General features: G+C 50.1%; 1 protein-coding gene across 1 annotated transcript in view; it reads right to left on the bottom strand.

Moving 5' to 3' along the window:
* Positions 1-20,396, bottom strand: part of SORBS1 (sorbin and SH3 domain containing 1) — a 244,631-nt gene that overhangs the window by 63,207 nt on the left and 161,028 nt on the right. The window contains exons 9-16 of the mRNA XM_048505888.1: positions 19,911-20,273; positions 14,401-14,548; positions 9,539-9,568; positions 6,921-7,084; positions 4,430-4,493; positions 3,306-3,380; positions 2,905-2,967; positions 1,561-1,682 (exon numbers count right to left, since the gene is read on the bottom strand). Coding sequence (XP_048361845.1) covers positions 1,561-1,682; positions 2,905-2,967; positions 3,306-3,380; positions 4,430-4,493; positions 6,921-7,084; positions 9,539-9,568; positions 14,401-14,548; positions 19,911-20,273 — 1,029 coding nt within the window. The remainder of the gene's footprint in view (positions 1-1,560; positions 1,683-2,904; positions 2,968-3,305; positions 3,381-4,429; positions 4,494-6,920; positions 7,085-9,538; positions 9,569-14,400; positions 14,549-19,910; positions 20,274-20,396) is intronic.

The following is a 20,396-nucleotide window of genomic DNA, read 5'->3' as shown; positions in this document are numbered from 1 at the left end:
CAGCACCTGCAGGTTATCCTGGCACTGACAATGCACAATCCCAGCCCAGCATCACAAAATGCAACCTCGCTCAGCAAACCTCCACTCAACTACAAAGCTTGTGACCTCAGCCCAGTCCCTCCAGCGCAGCCTAACCTACCTCACAAGACTGCTGTGCAAACTAAATGGGGGAGTCCTATATGACGTTCTGAGCTCCTCAGAGGACAAGCAGGATACGACTGCAGACAGATCTACCAGTCAAGGCTTCAAAATAAATCAATCTCATTTCACCTGAAGACCTCAAATCTCTGCACAGGACGCCTCAGAATCTGGCACTGACCTTTTGACACCAACTTTTCAAGGGGTTTCTTGGCCCTGCTACAGGAAAGATCCTTTTAAACTCTGCATAGATCTCCCGCTGAGCTACAGCCCTTCTTGCAGCCAGCTGTTAATAGACTCCTGTCAGCCAAATGTCAAAGAGCTTGAAGGCTTATGCTTACAACCATTTGGCCGAGTGGAGGCAGAGAAAGAGAAAACAGTCTAGTCTCTTCAAATGTTGGCCTTATTAGTCCACGAGGCAGGCACTCTAAGCTGTCTACCCAGGAATGGGGCACCCAGGGGCCTTGGGAAGCTACTCTGATTCTAAGCATTTTGAGGAAATGGCTCATGAACCCAGACAGCTCTGTGGGCTCTATCAGTTTCTCTCCTTTCAATTTGTTCTTGTTCTAATTCAACATAAGCAAAGTAGTCAGTAGAGCCTCGAAAACAAATGCAAGACAAATTTGAAAAATATACCCTCGGTCAAACATTGTCTCTCAAAACAATCAGATAAATCAGCATCATGGGCCCAATCCACGAGGAACACTCCACTGAAATGAATGGGGGTTCTAAAAGACAACAAAACATCGGGACTTATGGCGAGGATTTATTTTCCTCGGAGGACTGGGAAACGTCCTGGTGCGGACTGGGCCTCCTCTTTGCTGGGGGCGGGGCGGGGGGGGGGGCACGTGCAGCTTTCTTTCTTTTTGTGCAAAGGCTGTCCTGCAGAGGTGCTCAAACCACATGACCCCCCCCCCCCCCCCCGCGCACGTCTTGCCAAGCTTCTGACAAAGATGGATCCACCTCTAGCAGAGCAATGATGTAGATCAACTTGCCTCTGGAGGCTTTTAACTGGGGATACTATTAACTCCAAAGAACAGGATAAGTAATCCGCAGGTGCTCTATCCACGGGAGAAAGATACCTTCCAATTTATTGATCAGAAGGACCTTCACAGTCAACCCAAATTTCCGTTCTCCATCAGTGGAGGAAGGTGTCCTGCTATAGGATACTGGAGAATTCTATGGTCCCAGATGAAAAACAGGGAGGCAGAAATGGTTGAGAAACGACTTTTCGGAGAGCTCTTCTCCCAAGTGCCACGTCAGCTCTGAGTCAAACGTGTCTCCCCTGCCTGGCTTCCCAAAAGCAAAGGTCGATGCCCAAGTAGCTGCCCGACAGATTTCTGCAGTGGAGGTCCTGGTGGGGGCGGGGAGGGGACTTCAGAGGCAGGAGTCTGGGCACGGAGTCTGCAGGTGGGGACAAGCCCAGGCCTCAGGGCTGCTTTGGCCTAGAAGAGCAGTGATGGCCGACTCCCAGCAGCACCAGCCAGGCTCCTCTGAGGAAGGGTGCTGGCATCTGATCTGCTGGGCCCCTTTTGTGCTGCCTCCTGGGTGAGAGGGGAGAAGAAGGGAGGGGAGGGGGGAAGAGGAATCCTCCTGCTTTCTTCTACGGCATCTCCTTTTTCATGCCTGTCAAAGAGGATGGGTGGGGAGGGAAGGGAGGGAGGGAGGGAGGAGACATCCTCCTAAGACCAGGGAAAACCTCTCAGGACTCCTTCCCTAGGGAGCGCCCCTTTGGCACTCATGCGTGACGGGGTCTCCCGGCATTGTTGAAGTCGATGGGGGTGAGAGGTGCAGGCCTGGATCATCTGTGGGCATTTCTGCTGGTGGGCCTATCTGCCTCCAGAGCGTCAGAGTGGGGGAGGGGCTGCTGTTTGCCCCCCATCCCTGCCAGGGTGGAGAGAAGCATCAGTTGCATTGGCTTGTGCTGGGCCTCGGAAGGCGAAGCACATGCGGCTGTCCTGTCACAGCAGCTGAGCTCCAGCTGTGCCCACGGGGCATCCCATCCAAGACAGCAGCTGCCCCTGTCGCTGCTTCTACTCCATCCATCCATCCATCCATCCATCCATCCATCCATCCATCCATCCATCCATCCATCCATCCATCCATCCATCCATCCATCCATCCATCCATCCATCCATCCATCCATCCATCCATCCATCCATCCATCCATCCATCCATCCATCCATCCATCCATCCATCCATCCATGCGGCTGATGCTGCTGCTGCTGCTGCTGCTAACAAGTGAGAGACGGAGCGGCCGACAGTGTTTCAGCTTCAGGTGTTCCAGCATCTCCTTCTGCTTTTTTCTAAGCAAGAGAGCCAGGGAAGCCTTTGCAAAAAAACCCAAACCAGCCTCTGAGCACAGAGCCAGGAGGAGGCCCAGCTCAGGCAAGGACGAAAGGGCACCGTGTCCTTGCGCCAGTCCTGCTCCCTTCAGTGCAGCCTGAAACTTGCTGGATTGGGCTCTCCATGCTCAAGAGACTCCCCCAGGGACCTTGGATTAAGCACACAAAGCCAGGCACTCCCAGGTCCCCAAGCATTAGTCGAGAGGCTATTAAGGAAGCTGAAACAGCACATCAAAAAGGCCAGAAAAACCGCCCAGCAGCCAAGGCCACGGTTAACAAGCAGCAAAATCATGAGAAGGAAAGGAAAGGGCCGCGGGCAGCTAAGAAACCCCCCAACGCCCCCCCCCCCCCGGCCAGAAAACGAAGGGGAAAGAAGCAGCGGCTGAGCAGACAGAAAAGTGGATCAGCTTGGACTAATTACCTTCCGATTTAGGGCTAGGAGTAGACACAGGAAACTGGTAGGTGGGAGAATAAGGATTTTCTTCTGCAGCAGAGAAAAGCAGTGGGGTTGGACAAAGGCTACACTAAACTACTGGAAACACACACCCCCACCCCCGCTTCCCAGCATGGTTAAGTTTAACAGTCTGCTTTGGTGAGGATAACAATAGATTACATCATACTCTAAATATAGATTAATGGTTTAGTTAGGAAGGGCTTTCTCTCTCTTTACACTTCATACAAAGAGGCACACCGAATGCCATCCAGTGTCCAACCATGCCCAAACAACAGGCGGTTTTGCTACTAGCGCACTCCAGTTTGAGACACAAGAGATGGAGAAGACCAAACACAAAGCAGCAGAGATTCTGGCTAAGCAGGTGGTACCTTCGGGCTCTGGCTGGATATCAGGAAGTTCAGGGAATTTGTAGGTAGGGCAATAAGGGTTTTCTTCAGGAGGGTCTGTGCAGAAAAAGCACGTTGGAGGGCAAAGAACAGACAGGAAAGATTTAAATGCACAGAAGGACAGACCAGCAGGAAGTCCCTCCTGCCCACACACAGAACTGCATGTTAACAATTCAGGAGAAAAAGGCAAGCCACGGGTGTCTCGTGGGTCAAACATGGCAGGCCCAGTCCCCTGTGTCTTCTCCTCTACTTCTCCTCCTTCCACGTGTCCCGACACTTCATCTCCAGCTGCCATCACGTGGCCATCAACGTATTGGGGTGGGGGGTGGGGGGGGAAGGAGGAACACAAAGTGGTGGGAGATGAAGAAACTTTGGCATGAAAAGGGGACAGCAGGGGCCCCAATCCTTCCTTCACTTTCAGGATCAGCTGGAACAGGAATGCGCAAGGATTTTCCTATCAGGGTCTAAGAAAACCACGCCATTCCACTAATGACAAGGCCAGAGAGAGGTTAGGAAACATCATTCTCCTCAGCTCCACGAAACAAAGACGTGCCTGCTCCACAAAGAGAGTATTCTGCTGGACACTCAGGGCTGGATGGAAGGAGGTGAGCCAGGATCCGGCAGGGAAAGGCGGAGGGAGCAGGGCTCAGGTCGGGAGCGGGGCACCCAGAACGCATTCCCAAGTGGCCAGGACGACCTGACAGAACTCCTCAAATGCTGTGTGCGGAATCAACAGCTTATTCTGAATTTCTTGATGGCACGGGGAGAATCGTGCCAGGAAAAACAATCCCTAAAATTTGAAGCTGAGGGGGAGAAAGCTCTCAGGAGAGAGAGAGAGCCAAGCCGATGGCTGGAATGCAGTTCCATTCAGATGCGAGCTCTGTGTCTGGCCGGGATTCCCAAGGGACCGGGTGGGAACGCTCAGTCATGATGAGAAAACAAGATGCCGAGATGGATCCTGAACCAGAGCAGCACATCCCCAGCATGGGAGGGAGGCCCTGCCAACTCCCCAGCATCCACTCAGGCTCTCCAGACTGAAACAGAGCTACCCCCGTCTAAGCTTGATGATGGATGCGCATCTATAACAGAAGGCAAGTTAACAGTACCTTTGGTCAGTCTGTGGATCTGTTTGAACATAGTCTTATACCAGTCCTTTGAACGGTCCGTATTCTAATTCCAAAAAGAAGAAAACAAAAATGCTGGGGTGAATTCAACTGCCATTTCAGAAAATACCATAACCTTATCTTAAAGACACATGTTACATGTGGTAGATGGAAAAGATCCCAAATATCCTCTGGCCGGTCTACAGAAATCCTCCGATGTTGCTGGCAGATACACGACAGGGGATTTAAGATCAGGAACTAGATTTGTTTTGCTATTCTAGCCTCAAAGAAATTAAAATTAATCATAAGTAAACGTGACGCCTCCCTCACAGCAAAGGTGCCCAGTGGTGGCTTCCCAGGTGTGGAACTTGCCATGGAGTTCCAGTAGGCAGCCTGCCTCCCTCCCTCCCTCCCTCCCTCCCTCCCTCCCTCCCTCCTTTTCGTCTTTCTGAGTTTCAAACACCATTTCACTGAATGAGGTTTTCTGCAGGTGACTGTGTCCTGCATTCTTTATCTTCATTGTTTACAGTGCTTTGTAGGTTTTAGCTCTTGTTCCATTTTATTCTGTATTTTACTGCAAACCACTCAGATACTTTTGCTGTTGAGTAGTGCAGAAATTCAGATTATCTGTGACAGACACCAAGTGCCCTACGCATCCCAGGAGAAAGATCCAAACTCCAGAGCAAGCAACAACCGGAAGGAGGGAAGGATGCGCAGTGGCCGAGCATCTGCTTGGTATGCAGGAGTTCCCTGGTTCAGTCCTTGGAAGCATCTCCAATTTTAAAAAAAGAATCGAGCAGGAGGTGAGGCAAAGGAGGACCTGGAGACCGAAGGGCCGATTCAGTGTGAGGCAGTTTCCTGGGCCCATGCGCACGCAGTACATGAAAACATGTCATCTGTAGTTCTCAGCCCCCAACAGGGGTGGTACTCACCCCAGAGCTTGCCAGGCGCCACATACACAATTACTCTCAACCAAAAGAGCTATGCGACTATTGGGTGGCCTGTGCCCCCCCCCCCCCCCGCTCACTCCGCAGCACAAGGCACAGAATGGAGGGGGAGACTGTCCGACCCCCAGAGGCTAGCCACCTGGGTGTGGAGAAAGGGGGAGTACAAACTCCACACTCACCCACCTGGCTGTTTTCCTTGGTGGCTGACACGGTGGTGATTTTACTCCCTCTTCTCTGCAACAAGTTTGCTTTCCCTTCTGGCATCTGCCCGGGTGAGATGTCAGAGGCCGCAGAGAACAATGGGATGTTGCTGAAGAGGACAGGCCTTCTACTTCCGTCTCTGGCACTAGGCCTGCTCCTCAGTGAGCCTCACACCTCACCTCACCAGTCCCCCAGCCCCTTTGACCTCACTGCTTCAAAGTGTGCATTACTTGCAACGGCCTTGCCCACTGGCCCGGGACATCGGGTAGTTGCCACATTGGGGAACAGTGCTCAGAAGAGCCACAGGTGGCCCCTGACCCACTGAGTGAGTATCACTGATCTACAGATAAGCTAAAATGCGCCAAACATTTGCTTCTCTCCCAAAACAAACTACAGAATTAGTCCAGAGCAGGGGTCTGCAACCTGCGGTTCTCCAGATGTTCATGGACTGCAAATCCCATCAGGCCCTTCCAGCATGGCCAATTGGAATTGTAGTCCATGAACATCTGGAGAGCTGCAGGTTGCAGACCCCTGGTCCAGAGAAACCAAGAAATGATCACAGTATCCAATGCATTCCTTAAAAAGACATCATGCTGGAAATCTAATTTAACCCTATGAGACCTGGTCTTATGGGCTGGATCCCATGCCCTCTGGATCCCACGCCCTATCCTGGTCTTAAGGTCTGGAATCCATGCCCTATGAGGAGAGACTTATGGAGCTAGGTATGTGTAGTCTGGAGAAGAGAAGGTTAAGGGGGGACATGTTTAAATATTGGAAGGGATGTCATGTTGAAGAGGGAGCAAGCTTGTTCTCTGCTGCTCCAGAGACTGGAACAAGGAGTCATGAATTCAAGGTGCAGGAAAAGAGATGCTGCCTAAACATTGGGAAGAGCTTCGTCGTGGGAAGGGCCGTTCGCCAGTGGAATGTGCTGCCTGGGTGGGGGTGGTGGGGGTGGTGGAGGTTTTCTTTGGAGGTTTTTAAACAGAGTCTGGACGGCCTTGGCAGATGTCGAGGGCGCTCTGATTTGGCAGGGGGTTGGATTTGATGGCCCAGGTGGTCTCTTCCAGCTTCATGATGCCCATAAAACCACACTAAAATAGAAATACAATTCTGGGGGTCCCCTTCTTTTTCATGCCAGTTCCAGAGGAGAAGTTCAGAAATGTGGAGTTATTTAACATATTTAACACAACCTGGCTGTTCATTGTGGGGCTGAATGCAATATGGAATAAGCTGCCTCAAGTGCAGTTTCATCAGGACTGAAATGAATGACCTACATTTCAAGAGCGGAAGCTGATCAAAATAAAGCTGAACCTGGAGCAACATGCGAATGCGCCTGGCGTGCTTACCCGGAGTGGAATGCCCACATCATCCCCTGAGGAATCGACCACGTACAGTGAACTCTTCAGCTCCTCCATGGCTTGCTTCTTACTCTGAGAACTATCCTGGCTTGCTTTTTCCTGAATAGGTGCGTGATTTACTCTATCCGCCACTGGAATCTCTGACACGGGCTCTGGGGACACAGGAAGCAGGAACTTGTCAGTGTTCCATCGCCACCAAACAGCCCCCAACGCCAACCGTTCCAAACACTGGTGAAACATTGATGAGTCTGACCTTTTTCTAGTCACAAAATTTACAATATGGCTACTCATCTGCAAGGAATCTTAGGGGAGGAGGAGGAGGAGGAGGAAGAAAACAACCCATCTGTGTAGCAGCATTTAAACCCCACACAAGGAATCTGAGATCTGACCCCAGATGGCTAAACCTTGATCTTTGGGACACCAGAGAGGTTGGGCAAGGAACACATGTGCATGCTAGCTACCCTGATGCAAGACTACAAAGTGGTCCCCACCCCCTGGGCCACCTGTAATAATTTTTCCTGAAGGATTTCAGAGGTGAGAAGGATGGAAGGATGAAGAACTTTACAGCGTGCCTCATCAAAGTTTGCCAAGAAGAGGAAACTCTGACATCACAGCATGCAACTAGAGAGAGACAGAGGAACAGTCATTAAAATCATGCACACCACTGCAGCGCCCAAAGCGAACCAGAACGGGATGGAACCGGATGAAGAACGAAGAGCAGCTCATGCGGGAGCAGCCACAGAGGTTGGATGAGGACACCCAGAGCAAAACCACTCCAGAGCTACTTCCTGATTCAGGCTGGATTTGGCCTTGCCACACTATCCATCCCAGGACAGAGGGAGGGGCTGTCTTGAAACCATTGGTTGTCAGCAAGGGAGGATGCTTCCATGGGGTACCTTCGGCCACATCTTTCTCCTCCATGGGGCACCAGCCTCCCTACCAATTCCTCCAGGAAGTCAGAAAAGTGTGACAAAAGTCACTCAAGTATTTCTTCAACTGCTAACTAAATTGAAAGCTTAGAACATCATTGCAGGAATGGCATCCTGAAATTGAGCTCTGTTTTGTGGAAGGAATGACAGAAACTGTCATGTACTGATTGCCGTAACATACCACCCTCATCTACATCATAAACCGGAATGGTTCTGTCGTAGGGGAAACATCCATGCTCCCATCTACTTTTATCATAGGAGAAACACAAAACATGTCTGTCTGTGTGGGGAGGCGCTATGGCTGCGTGGAAGAGCTCCTGAGTGGCACGCACAAAGTCCTAGGTTCAAGTTAAAAGGCCTGGCAGGACGAGATGTGAAGGTCCTAAAATCCTGGAGAGCCACTGCCAGTCTGAGTGAACACAACTGATCTTGATTAGCTTAAGGCAGCTGGGACTTGTCCTGGCTAGTTAAGTGGGGCCTGGCCTGGTTGGTACTTTGATGGGAGATCGCTGAGGAACTGCAGGGTCACTATGCAGAAGCAGGCAATGAGCAGCAACCTCTGAAGGTCTCCTGCCTTGAAAACCCCATGAGGGGTCACCACAAGTCAATTGCGACTCGACGGCACTTTACATACACAAACAGCCGGGGTATAGCTGATAGGATCGGGATAGGCTTTGTGACACAGGGCATAAAGGGATGGGGTGGCCAACTCTGGGATGGTAAATTCCTGAAGGTTTGCAGGTCGAGTCTGGTGAGAGGCCCCACAAGTCCACCCTCCAAAGCCAGCCATGTTCTCCTGAGGACCTGAGCTCTGTGATCTGGAAATCAGCTGTAATTCCAGATCTCCCAGACCCACCTGGAGGCCGTCAACCGGAACGATGGGATAGAACTGGAATTTATTGGGAATTATTCTACTGTTGCTGGTGTGCAGCTGCTTCCATTTGAAAGCAGGACTTGTCTGCAAGCAAGCCAGGCCAACGGTCCAAAGCCTGAGCGAGGGACCTCTTTCTGACAAGATCGACATTCATTCGTGGCCATGATTTGCTCATCACTGATAATCCACAAAGAGTTACTGATTTTTTAAAAAACTTGAAGCCATTAATTAGTTGGGACCCCACAGAAAGGCACAGAAGCCCACGGGTAACCCAGAAGGGCAAACAGTCATAAAACACAGCAGCACCTTGTTTCTTGTGCGGGTGGGAGGCCACAAACTGATATCCTGTTTTGAGTAGAGACACCTCACATTTTTCTATTTTAAGAGGCCGCTCAGGTCTGCAAGAATCCTTCTTTGCTGCCAATTAAAGACCCTCCCAAGAAACTGGCCAGCCAGCGATGTGCTTGCATGAGGTCAGAGGCTTACGGGCCGGGCAGGCCCCTCGGGGCACGTCGTCATGGTAGTAGCTTTCTTGACCCCTTTTTGGTGGCAGGGCCTTCGCATCCAGAGCACTGCCAGAAGTGTGGGGCCTCTTTGCTCTTTTTAAGAGACAGACATACAGATCTTCAGAGGCACTGAACTGACCACAGTTTTTCCAGCCCTTCAGAGGTAGCTCTTCACATGTGGATTTACTGGAGTGTCCTACTGGAGAACGAAGTTGTGCTCTCCTTGAGTGAAACACAGAAGCAGCAGCAGCAGCAGAGCAGGAAGGGGAAAATGGGGCAACATTTGGGGCACCATACCTGCCAGGCTACTAAGCCTTTTTTGTTGCTCTGTGGTAGGGAAGAAAACAAGCAAAACAAGTGTGTGAGACAGACACAGCAGTGGCAAACGTCCTGAACTTCTGTGGTGACATCAAGCTTGGAAAACCATATGGCCCCCCTGGGCAAGTGCTGAGACAGCCCCTGATTGAATCCCGCCTCCACCATCTTCCCACCAAAGGCAACACCCTTCCAGCATCCTCCTCCCTTCCCGCCCACACATTCCAATAACCAGAGGCGTATCTAGGCAAACAGGATCCCGGGGACAAAACCTGAGTTTGGCATCCCCCCCATGGGCGGCCACCCTCCCCCACCACGACCAAACAATTATTTTTTGCACCAGCTCACAAAACACCTCCCACCCCCAGCAAAACATACATGGCTCTCTCCCCACCAATTCTCTTTCCTAATTTTGTCCTCACACCAACCCTATGAGGTAGGTTATTAGCCTGAGAAACAGCTCCAAGCCAGTGAAAGTGGGTATTAAGCATGTAAATCTCTCACAAATCACCCCCAGCAAAACATTTACCAAACAAATGTCAGCATCATCTCTCATAAAACACCTCCAGTGGAATCCACCCCCAAACAGTCCAGATTCTTCTTTTAAATCCACCTTAAAGGGAGAATCTGGGGTTCCCCAATTAAAACTGAAAGTGATGCTGTGGATTCTCCACCACCCTGAAACAGCATCACTTTCAATCTTTAAACTGGGGACCTCACATCCTCCCTTTAAGTCCATGCCAAAGGGGGTGGATTTAAAAGGAGAATCTGGGGAATTCTCTTGGAGAGGTGCTCATGCTGTCAGGTGAATTGCAGTTAGCAGCACCAAAATTTCAGGGTATCTTTAGGAGACTCTCCTGATGATACCACCCAGGTTTGGTGAAGTTTGGTTCAGGGACCCTCAAAGTTATGGGCCCTCAAAGGTGTAGCTCCCATCTTCCATTAGCTCTCATTGGAAACAATGGGGGATGGGGCACCCCTTTTGGGAGTCCATAGCTTTGGATCCCCTGAACCAAACCTTACCTAACTTGGTTGGTATCATCAGGAGAGCCTCCTGAAAAATCCCTGTAATTTTGGTGCTGCTAGCCTAAAAACCGCGCCCCCTGCAGGCTGAAAACTGAAAAACACTAAAAAATACAAAAAACACACAAATGAACCTGAAATTATTGCACCCCCCCACTAGGGGGCGCCCGGGGACATAGGGTACCGCATGTCCCCTAGGTAAATACGCCACTGCCAATAACATCATTGGCTTGAAGTGACCACTACAATAACAGTAAGCAAGTAACACATGCACAAAAAGCTTAAAACAACTTAAATAAACAGATTTCCCAAGCAGCATAGCAGGCACTGTTTGAGAGGCACAAACATCAAAACCTGTAATGTTTCCAAGCAATTGGTGTACAATTAGTATGTATATTGCTATCAAGTATTTCACAGGGGTTATCTCTTTACAACCACCCTACAACATACGTCACAATGAACATTTATTTGCCATTGCACTGGCTCCAGGTGGAACACCAGATCAGGGTCAAGGTGCTTGTACTTACATACACAGCCGTTAACACTCTGGTACTCAAATACCTCAGGGAGCATCTCTCCTGGTACGTTCCCCAAAGATCGCTCAGAACTGGGAATAACAACTTCTTGGTGATCCCTGGTCCCAGAGACGGTCAGTTAGCCTCAACCAGGCTTTTTCGGCCCTGGCCTCAGCGTGGGGGAACCCTCTGCCCACCGAGATCAGGCTCTGATGCAATTCGGCAGGGCCCGGGCGGCAGAGCAGTTCCACCAGGCCCACTGGGGAGGCACCGGAGGCACCATCTGCCCTCCCCCTCCCTTTTCCTTTGCCCTTCCCTCTGCTTTTCCTGCCTGTCTGCCCCTTTATTGGGAATTAGTGAATGTCCCCACCCCTGCAGGACTGTTGTGTTGCCTCCTGGATTAATAGCTGGATTGACTGGGTTGTTGGAACGTTTTAAATTTTTTAGATGTTTTACTCATATGTGTTTTATAAATATGATGCAAACCACCCTGACCCTGAAAGAAGAGGGGTGGCTTATTAAGTCTAATAAATTGAATTGAATTTGAATTTATGACAGAGCAGGATATGGGAAGGAGAGCCGGCCTATGTTCCTCTAAATGCCAAGACTGGATTCAAACCTCCTGTGCACCTAAGTCTCTTAGCAACTATATTTCTGAGCATTTGAGCACTGATTTACCAGGCCTACCTCACAGGGTTGTTATGAATTAAAAGAGTACCATTAAACAAATAAACTGGCAAGAAAGGAGGAGGGGACACCTGCAGAGGATGGGAGGGAGGCCCCCCCAAAACCAGCAAGCAAGGCCCCAGAAGAGAAGCCCAGTCTACCTGGGAGCAGGGGCTGGGGTGGCAGAGGAGCCCCTTGAGCTAATGAATGCAGAAGGGAGGATGGGAATCCCTGCACCCATTGCCACTGCTTGGGACACCGTCCCTAACGGGTGAACATGGTCCCTCACTATGAAGGGGTTTTCGGCAGAGCAGGGCGTCTGGCCCTAACCTCTCCCATGGCTGCTGGCCAAAAAGCTATATGATATCAAATGTCTGACATTGCCTGCACTTCTGAATGGGACCAATCACATTTCAAGGAAAGCCTCTCCTTCACCAGTAGGAATTCTGCCCCACAGGTGTGGATTCTCTGCCTTTGGTCACATAAGGTGGGCTTTAGACCAGCAGAGGCCACATCCCCCTTCTCCTGCCCCAAGTGTGCAAAACATTTGCTAGCTCTCATTCCTCCCGCTCAGTTGGTAAACTGCCCAGTTGGCCAATCTTCATAGGAACTTCACAACCAAGGACCGAGCCAGTGGGCTTCACAGTCCTTATTCCTATCTGCGTGCAGTACGTGGCTTCCAGAGGCAACCAAAAACTAATCTGTGGCTGACTCCAGTTTGGAAACTCTCTGAAATGGCTGTTTTTATTTATTTATTTATTTATTTATTTATTCATTCATTCATTCATTCATTCATTCATTCATTCATTCATTCATTCGATAAACCGCCCTACCCCAGGAGGGCTCAGGGCGGTGTACAACAACAAACAACACAATAAAACAAATCGAATAGCCCCAGTTAAAATAATACAAAACCTTAAAACTATAAAACTATAGCAGCAGGAACCATCAGTAAGTGATTGATTAATTTCTGGGCTGTGTGGCCGTGGTCTGGTAGTTTTTGCTCCTAATCATAGACCCCAAGGGCCATCAAGTCCAACCCCCCTGCCATGCAGGAACAGACAATCAATGCACTCCTGACAGATGGCCATCGAGACCCCTCCCCCCCGCATCTTTGGCTGGCATCTTCAGAGGTGTGTCACACTGTGCATCTCCCTGTGGCATGCCTGTGAAGATGCCAGCCATAGATGAGGGCGAAACTTGAGGAGCAAAAACTACCAGACCATGACCACACAACAGCCAGTTGACTTTGGCCATGAAACCTTCGACAACACATCTCTGAAAGGGCCTGAAAGTAAAGGACTTTTCCAGCTCTGCAAATCTGGTTCCCTGCCAAGCATTTAACGCCTTTTCTCAGGTACCAAAACAATTGTTTTTCTGATTAAATCTTAGGCCCCTTCCGCACACGCAAAATAATGCGTTTTCAAACCACTTTCACAACTGTTTGCAAGTGGATTTTGCCATTCTGCACAGCTTCAAAGAGCACTGAAAGCAGTTTGAAAGTGCATTATTCTGCATGTGCGGAATGAGCCTTACATTTCTCCACATTTTATGCCTTTAGCTGGCTTAGGAATATTTTTTTTCATGTTTAAATGCTATGTGAAGTCAGATTTCCTTTAAAATACACCTAATATTTTTAATATTGTGGCCATGTTTTCATACCCATCCACTTTCCACTTCTACAGGTGGCTTGATACTCTTATAAACTATGGTCCTTTTTACAGGAGAGGTTTAAGGAATTCTGGTGGTTTTTCCAGTCAGGTGGTGGCAGCTTGCCATAGTTTTCTAGTTTTGTTTGGAAACTCCATGCTGAGAAAAAGAAAGGGGGTGCAAAGGGCAGGATTTTTTTTAGGGGGGGGATCTGTTTGCCTCCCCTACTTTAACTGTGGGGCCAAAAGAAGAAAGGTACTCTGGCATCAGATCCTTACAATGTGCCGGTTCTGCCTCCCTAAAAGATTGTTTCACTATTATTTGAAGAGTGTTTGGAGGCTGCAGCTAATGTTATCTGGGCTGCTGGTTGGAGCCAGCTGCTAGGACCACGTGACTCTGATATTACAGCAATTACACTAGCTACTAAACCATTCCCAAGCCAAGTCCAGGATGTTGGGTTTGACCATCAAAGCCCTAGAGAGATTGGGGCTGCCCCCGGCAGCTCCGCCTCTGAGAGGCACTGCTGCTTGAGACCCAGTGGAGTGGTTAGTAGGTCAGACTGGACTTGGGAAGTCCTAGGTTCAAATTCCCACCTTGCCACGGCAGCTGGCTGAGCGACCTTCGGTTGGTCTTGCACTTCCACCTTAACTTACCTCACAGGGTGTTGAGAGACAAAATGGAGGAGAAGAAAACTACAGAAGCCTTTTTGGGTCTCCTCTAGGGAGAATGACAGGGTAGAAATAAATAAACAAATAAACAAATAAATAAATGCAGGAGTGGGAAGCCTCCTTGGAACCTGCCAGACCACAGATCTCACAGAAACCCCAGGTGCATTGTGATCATAAGTCAAAGGACATTCGGCCCACACCTCTCACGGTCACAATGAGGCCACCCTGGGAGGACATGGGCCACCCCAAAGCTGTGCCCTAGAGGCCCCACTCAAGCAGGAGAAGAGGGGCCAGGCACCCACCCACCCGTCTTGCTCTTTACCTCTGTTGTGCTGCAGAAGAACAATGGTGGGGTTGACAATGGTGGTGGAGGGGTAAACGGAGGGCGTCCTGCTGGCCGACATTAAGGAGCTGCTGACTTCAGTGCCACGACTGAGCTTGGTGGTTTCGTTCAGCACAGGGCAAGGATTCTGAAACAGAGAGAAGTGCACCTGCTGTTATTGCCTCACGAACCTGGAATTTCTGCACTGCTGGGGATTAAGGACAGAGACTTCTAGTATAACGTGCAAGCACTAGAAGTTGCCCGGACAGGACACCTTGCTCCTTGCAGTTAGTACACAGAAGAGGACAGTGTGATGAAATTCCTCCATGCTGGACTTTAGCCAGAAGAAGTGCCATCAAACTGAGTCATCATACGAGGCACATCATCCCCTCCGTGGTAGGAATGAGCTATTCTGGATGTCCAGAGAGGAGCAAAGAGAGACACACACGCGCACGGATGCTCGCTCCATCTCCCTTTTGAACAGAGGAATTCCTTTCACAGCAAGCCATTGGCCATGCAAAACTCATGCGGCTCACAAGTGAAACCTGATGACCAGGGCAGGCTTGATGAGAGAGATCAGGGAAATAAGTTTAGCACCATCATTTGCAAGCTGTTAGACAGCAGGACGCCAGCAAGATCAGAACTATGTGAAGAACAGGTGGAGAAGCAGGCCCAGCAGAGACACAAGAGAGGACAGCAGGCCCCCCCACCCCCACCCCCACCCCCCCCAATCCCCAAGGTCTAAGTAAGGACTGGCCATCCACAGCCATGTGCAGAGTCCCATTATTTAAGTTTTTGTTTTCTGTGGGGCTCGCCCAGAGCTCATTGCTGTTGGTTCACTGCTGCTGGGCAGCCAGAAGTATGCAATTAGAGCACATCAACAAGAAGGAGGGTTTTGCAGGAAAGTTGGGCGCATATCCAGTGTGCCCTTGGCCCTCGTGATATCTACCGTCTATGCTCACTGGTTTGGCTCATGGGCTATTGTAGAGGTTGGGGTTGGGACAGGGAGATTAGTGACCAGTCGCTCAGGGGCCATGTAGGATTAACTGTCCAGGTTGTCTTGCAAAAGAAAAGTTTGGTTTGATATCCCCACCCCACACAATCTTACTGGGTAAATCTCTCCCAAGCCAATATTCATTACAAGGATAAAGGGTGTTCTGGTGGAGGGATTCAGGAATTGTTATTTTATCATGGTTTTTAGCTGGAGGTGTTTTAACTATAATTGTGAGCCACTTTGAACCAAGAGGAATGGCAGGATATAAACGTTTTGATCGATCGATCGATCGATCGATCGATCGATCGATCAATCAGTGTCCTATGTGTTGGGTTGGCCCTACTGGGCAGCAGATGGAATATCAATCTTCTTCTATATATATAAAAATCTATCAGTGCGTTTTCTGCTGACAGGTAATCTCCCAAACTACTGGACCGATTGCTTCGAAATTTTCACACAATGTCGCATTTGCGTGCGGCCAGGTTTCCATACTGTTTCCACACTTCCTGTTGTGTACATGTCACAATTGTGCCAGTTATTGTGTACATGCCACATCTGTGACAGTTGGAACCACAGTTCTGTTCACAAGCAACTTTCAGCGCCATCCTGCTGGGTCCGTCACAGCAACACCCTCTGATACAAGGGAAACAACCATGCCTTCTTTGAAAACCACTGCCATCTGGAGTGAAAGGGATGGCCTCGCCATCTGGACATGGCCCACCCACCCTAGCGGAGGAAGGGGAAGGTGAGGGAGGGTCCGGGGCTTTGCTGGACCAAACGCTCTTAAATTTGAACACAACGTAGCTCATGCCTCCCAGCGTGTTCTAAGCTACTTACCTAGCTCATGTACCACACTGGCCAAGGTAAACCATGATAACAAGCGATGTTCCGCCCAGTTCTCCCACACACACACATATAGGAATCGAAAGCCAAGTAGAAATGGATAACCTTTCATACACACATCTCTTAGGGGTGCGTTTCAGTCAAACTGTGAGAAGTATTGTGTACCTGCCACACATGTGACAGTTGGAACCATGGTATGGTTCCGCAACAGCACCATCTGATGGACGTCAACAGCAACACACTTTGCCTGCAAGGGAAGGGAGTGAAAGGAACAGGGCCTGCCATCTGGGTTGCGTCGGGCGAACCGGGGGGTGCTGGGCACGGGTCCAGCGTTGTTCCGATTGTTCCACTTGTCAGATCCGTAATTCGGTGTCACCAGCCCTCTTGATCCATTCCATCAAGGTCTCGGGGTCCCTGTGGATCAGGCTCCATTGCAATACCTTTGGGTGGAGAGCATCCTTAAAAAGTTGTACTAAGACCATTTCGGGCCACCCCCGCAGGTGGCAAAGTCGCTGACCAAGCAGTTCCCCTGCCGTAGTCGGAGTTTCGCTCGAGCCTTTTCCTCCGCCAACGGGTCCTCGAACTGGCTGTGCAGTGCAAGGAGGAACCACTCCAGGTTGTGGATCTCCGGAGCATTTTCCTCCACTAGGCCAAAGAGCAAGCTCACCGCCTCTCCTCATAGTTGGGTCCCGATCTCGAATACACAGTCGCGGTCAGATCCTAATCCATTGCCATGGACTTCCATGTATGAGAATTACATAGTTGGTTGTCGGCTGGGGTCGGGTTGCAGTAGTCGCCTCGCTGTTCCTCTGGTGGGGTCCGCGATTCCAGGCGAGGTAGCTGAGCTGTCGTTGTAGGGTGTGCAGTTCGGCACTCAACTCTTCGTCTCCTGTTGCTGAGCCCTCTTCCGTAGTGGGGGCCTTCGAGGTCGCTCGCATCTCGTTTCATTCTGCCATTAAATAGGCCACCTGGCTCTGCAGGGTCGAGAGGTCTGCCTTCAGCAGGTCTCGCTCTCGGGTGACCTCCTCATTGTGGAGCCACAGGGCTTCGTAGGCTCATTGCTGACTGTTCGCCTCTCAGTCCGGTTCTCTCTCGGTCCCGTCGGGGTCGTCTATGGATGCCATCATGTAGGTTCGTCTCGGCTCCGTAGCATCATGGAGGGAGCCAACTCCTGTCCAAGACGCGCGCCGTGGGAGACTCCCACTCACGCGTTCAGGTGTGGGTCGCCATGTTGGGCTACTTCTGCCCACTGGGGAGAGTCCAAGGTAGCGGAAGTGTTCTCCTGGCCCAGCCATTCTCGATCGTGGTCTGGGGGTGAGGTAAAATGTTTGAGAGGAGTTCCAGCACAATGTAAGGCTGAACACACTCAAACGAAGTCGACTTTATGAAAAGGAGCGAACTTTATTGATTTGTGTCGCCCCAGCCACAGGGTGCTGGAACTGAGGGTTCTTGCCCTCAGTTCCAGTATATATATGTGGTGTGTGAGTGGGCAGTCCTTTGTGGCGGCGGGAACTGTGGGAGTCGGGGAAATAAAACTTACAGGGAATTCGGGGAAATGAAACCAGGGCCTGACAGCTGGACTGCAGCAAAGCAGAGCAGCGGCCACCTCAGCAGGACTCGCCTCACCCCAAGCGGCTGAATTGTGCTCAGAAAACAACAGCAGGCCGGGAAGGACCAACCCTCAGCACAATTCAGACGGCCAGTTTTGACCTTTAAGATCTGGAACATCCTGAATCTGCCCAACAGAGTGTGGAGATCCACAGAAGAGATCCTTCAGAGGGCTGTCATTCTTCTGGCAGTCCCCACTATTTAAAAAAGACAGTTTTGTGATCACAGCAATTATTCAGTCAGGGTTTCTAATCAATTTTTGTGATCCTGGGTTCTATTAAGGAGGAGTGCTGATTCTTCTGCATCAATTCACCTCTCATAAAAGTGTCTTTGTCCACAGAACCATCTGCTTCGGCTTTCCTTTTATTCAGGCTACGTTTACATATTCCTGGAATCGGTTTTGGGATTCATTGACTCATATCTGTTTTGATAAGCAGATAATTTTGTTAACGTATTTGCACTTCGGAATTTTCAAAGACGAATGCTCTGAGACTCTCAAGAAGTGGTTAGCTTAATGCACCCAGGGGCTCCGTTTCCATGCAAATGAATGAGGTTCAGAGGATTCCGTACCTTTATGGTTGAATAAAATAAAATTAGCAAGGCTGGATTGTGTGTTGCAGCTTGTACCTTAATGGAAGCCCCTTGCCATGGAGAACAAGTAACCTGGAACCACAACTTAAGCCCAGTGACACACCAAGGCCAGTGACGGACGGGGCTCCATGGGGCTCCAGGTGCGCACTGGGAGCTGAAGTGCACTGGGGCAAGATTCCTTGTTGCGATGGGATTCCTTCCTGCCCCCCGAGAGAAGAGGTACGTCAGGGCAGGGGTTTCTTGTCCAGATGTGTTTAATCTTGCCCTGCTGGAACGCAAGAGCACTTCTAGCGTGACTTTTCACGCCTGGGGGGTGGGGGTGGGGGACCTGGATGTGGGCGATCGGCCCAAGGAATCAATCAGCAGCCGCGGGCTCTACAGTTCTGAACATGTCCATAAAGGAAGGCACCCAAAGAGATCTTTTCTAGCAGCTTCGGGCCACTGCAGGACTTGGGAAGAAACTACTCAAGAAGCCACAATGCAAGTGCCCGCTTTGAGCAAATTGGTTCCCAAGGAAGTGGAACTCAACAAATGTGTGTGGTGTGCGGTCCATACTCATGCACCAGTTGTGAATCTGTTAAAGTAGCTAGATCTGAGTCCAGCAACACCTTAAAGAACAACAGGATTTCCAGGATATGACCTTTTGATCGTCAATGATCCCTCTATCAGATCCCTTTGAGTCTTGAAACTGATACTCAGAAAATCTACATGATCTCTAAAGTCTGACTGGACTCAGATCTCGTTCTACTGCAGACCAACATGGTCATCCTCTGAAACTATCCTCATTTAATGTACTTTGAATATTATGCTTTTCCTCCTTCCACTATCAGGTGACTGTATCAGACAAAAAAATGTCAGGGCAATATTGGCCATTCTTGCATAATTAAATGGAGAGCTGCGGTGACATAGAAGTTAGAGCGTCAGATTAGGATCTGGGACACCCCGGTTCAAACCCCCACTCTGCCATGGAACCTTGGCCAGTCGCCTACCCAGTCTAAGCTAAGTCACAGGGTTCTTGTGGGGATATGAGGACAAGGTGAGCCACTGGGGGCTCCCATGGGAGAGAAAGACCGGATAGAAATAAAGCAAATGCATTTTGAATGCGGCACTTATGAACCTAACATGGGGAGCAGTCCTAAGAAACAGGGAGAAGTGTCATATCATATACTTCCCTCGGTATAATCTACTTTATGATAGCATTAAAAAGGACAACAGATTATAGACAAAGAGTCTCCAAGTAGGACAGAGAAAAGGAAGAGACTGTAGGGAGGATATACAACTGAAGGATCTCCCAGGAAGAGGAGGCAACAGATATACATTACATGCAATGTAACAGGACGTAAACAAGGTTTCAGTTGTCATGCTGCTGGCAGGGAGCTTCTCGCTCAAAGTTTAGTATGCTAATGAGAAAAGTCATGTAATCTGGGCACATAAATTTAGCCGAGCAGTCCGGCCAGCGTGTGGCAAGGCTTACTGTGTGCATGGCCACTCCCATGCTTTCGGGCTCCGTGACCGCGGCAGGAGAGATCAGTGAAGGTGATGGTGACAGTGATGGCAGTTGCGGGCGAAGGTGGGGCCCTGTCCCAGAGGCAGAGGATGTCTGGTTATGTTGGGGACCTTTCTGAAGGTGAGGGGGAATGAAATCATCTAATGTTGGAAAGGTCAGGTGCAAGCTGGCAGAAGACGTTTCAGGGCAGGCTGAGCTTTGCCTGAAAGGTACCAGAGGCGGTGGTGGGGTGCCCGAGCCGGCTTCTTGCCCTCTGTCTGGGTGAACCGGGTGGAGTGGCACTACTATAACCTCAGTCTGAGATGGGGTGGTGGTGGAGCAAGTGGCATCCTGTGGGAGATAAGGTGGCGTTATGCTGTGGGGGAAAACCTGGACCATCATAACTGTGGAGGGGAGCAGTGATACATGCAAAGACCACAAACCTCACATCAGATGGCCTTCCTTCAGAAGCAG

This window comes from Sphaerodactylus townsendi, linkage group LG08 (genome assembly GCF_021028975.2).
Source record: "Sphaerodactylus townsendi isolate TG3544 linkage group LG08, MPM_Stown_v2.3, whole genome shotgun sequence".
NCBI lineage: Eukaryota > Metazoa > Chordata > Lepidosauria > Squamata > Sphaerodactylidae > Sphaerodactylus > Sphaerodactylus townsendi.
This window is presented reverse-complemented; position numbering and strand designations above follow the sequence as displayed.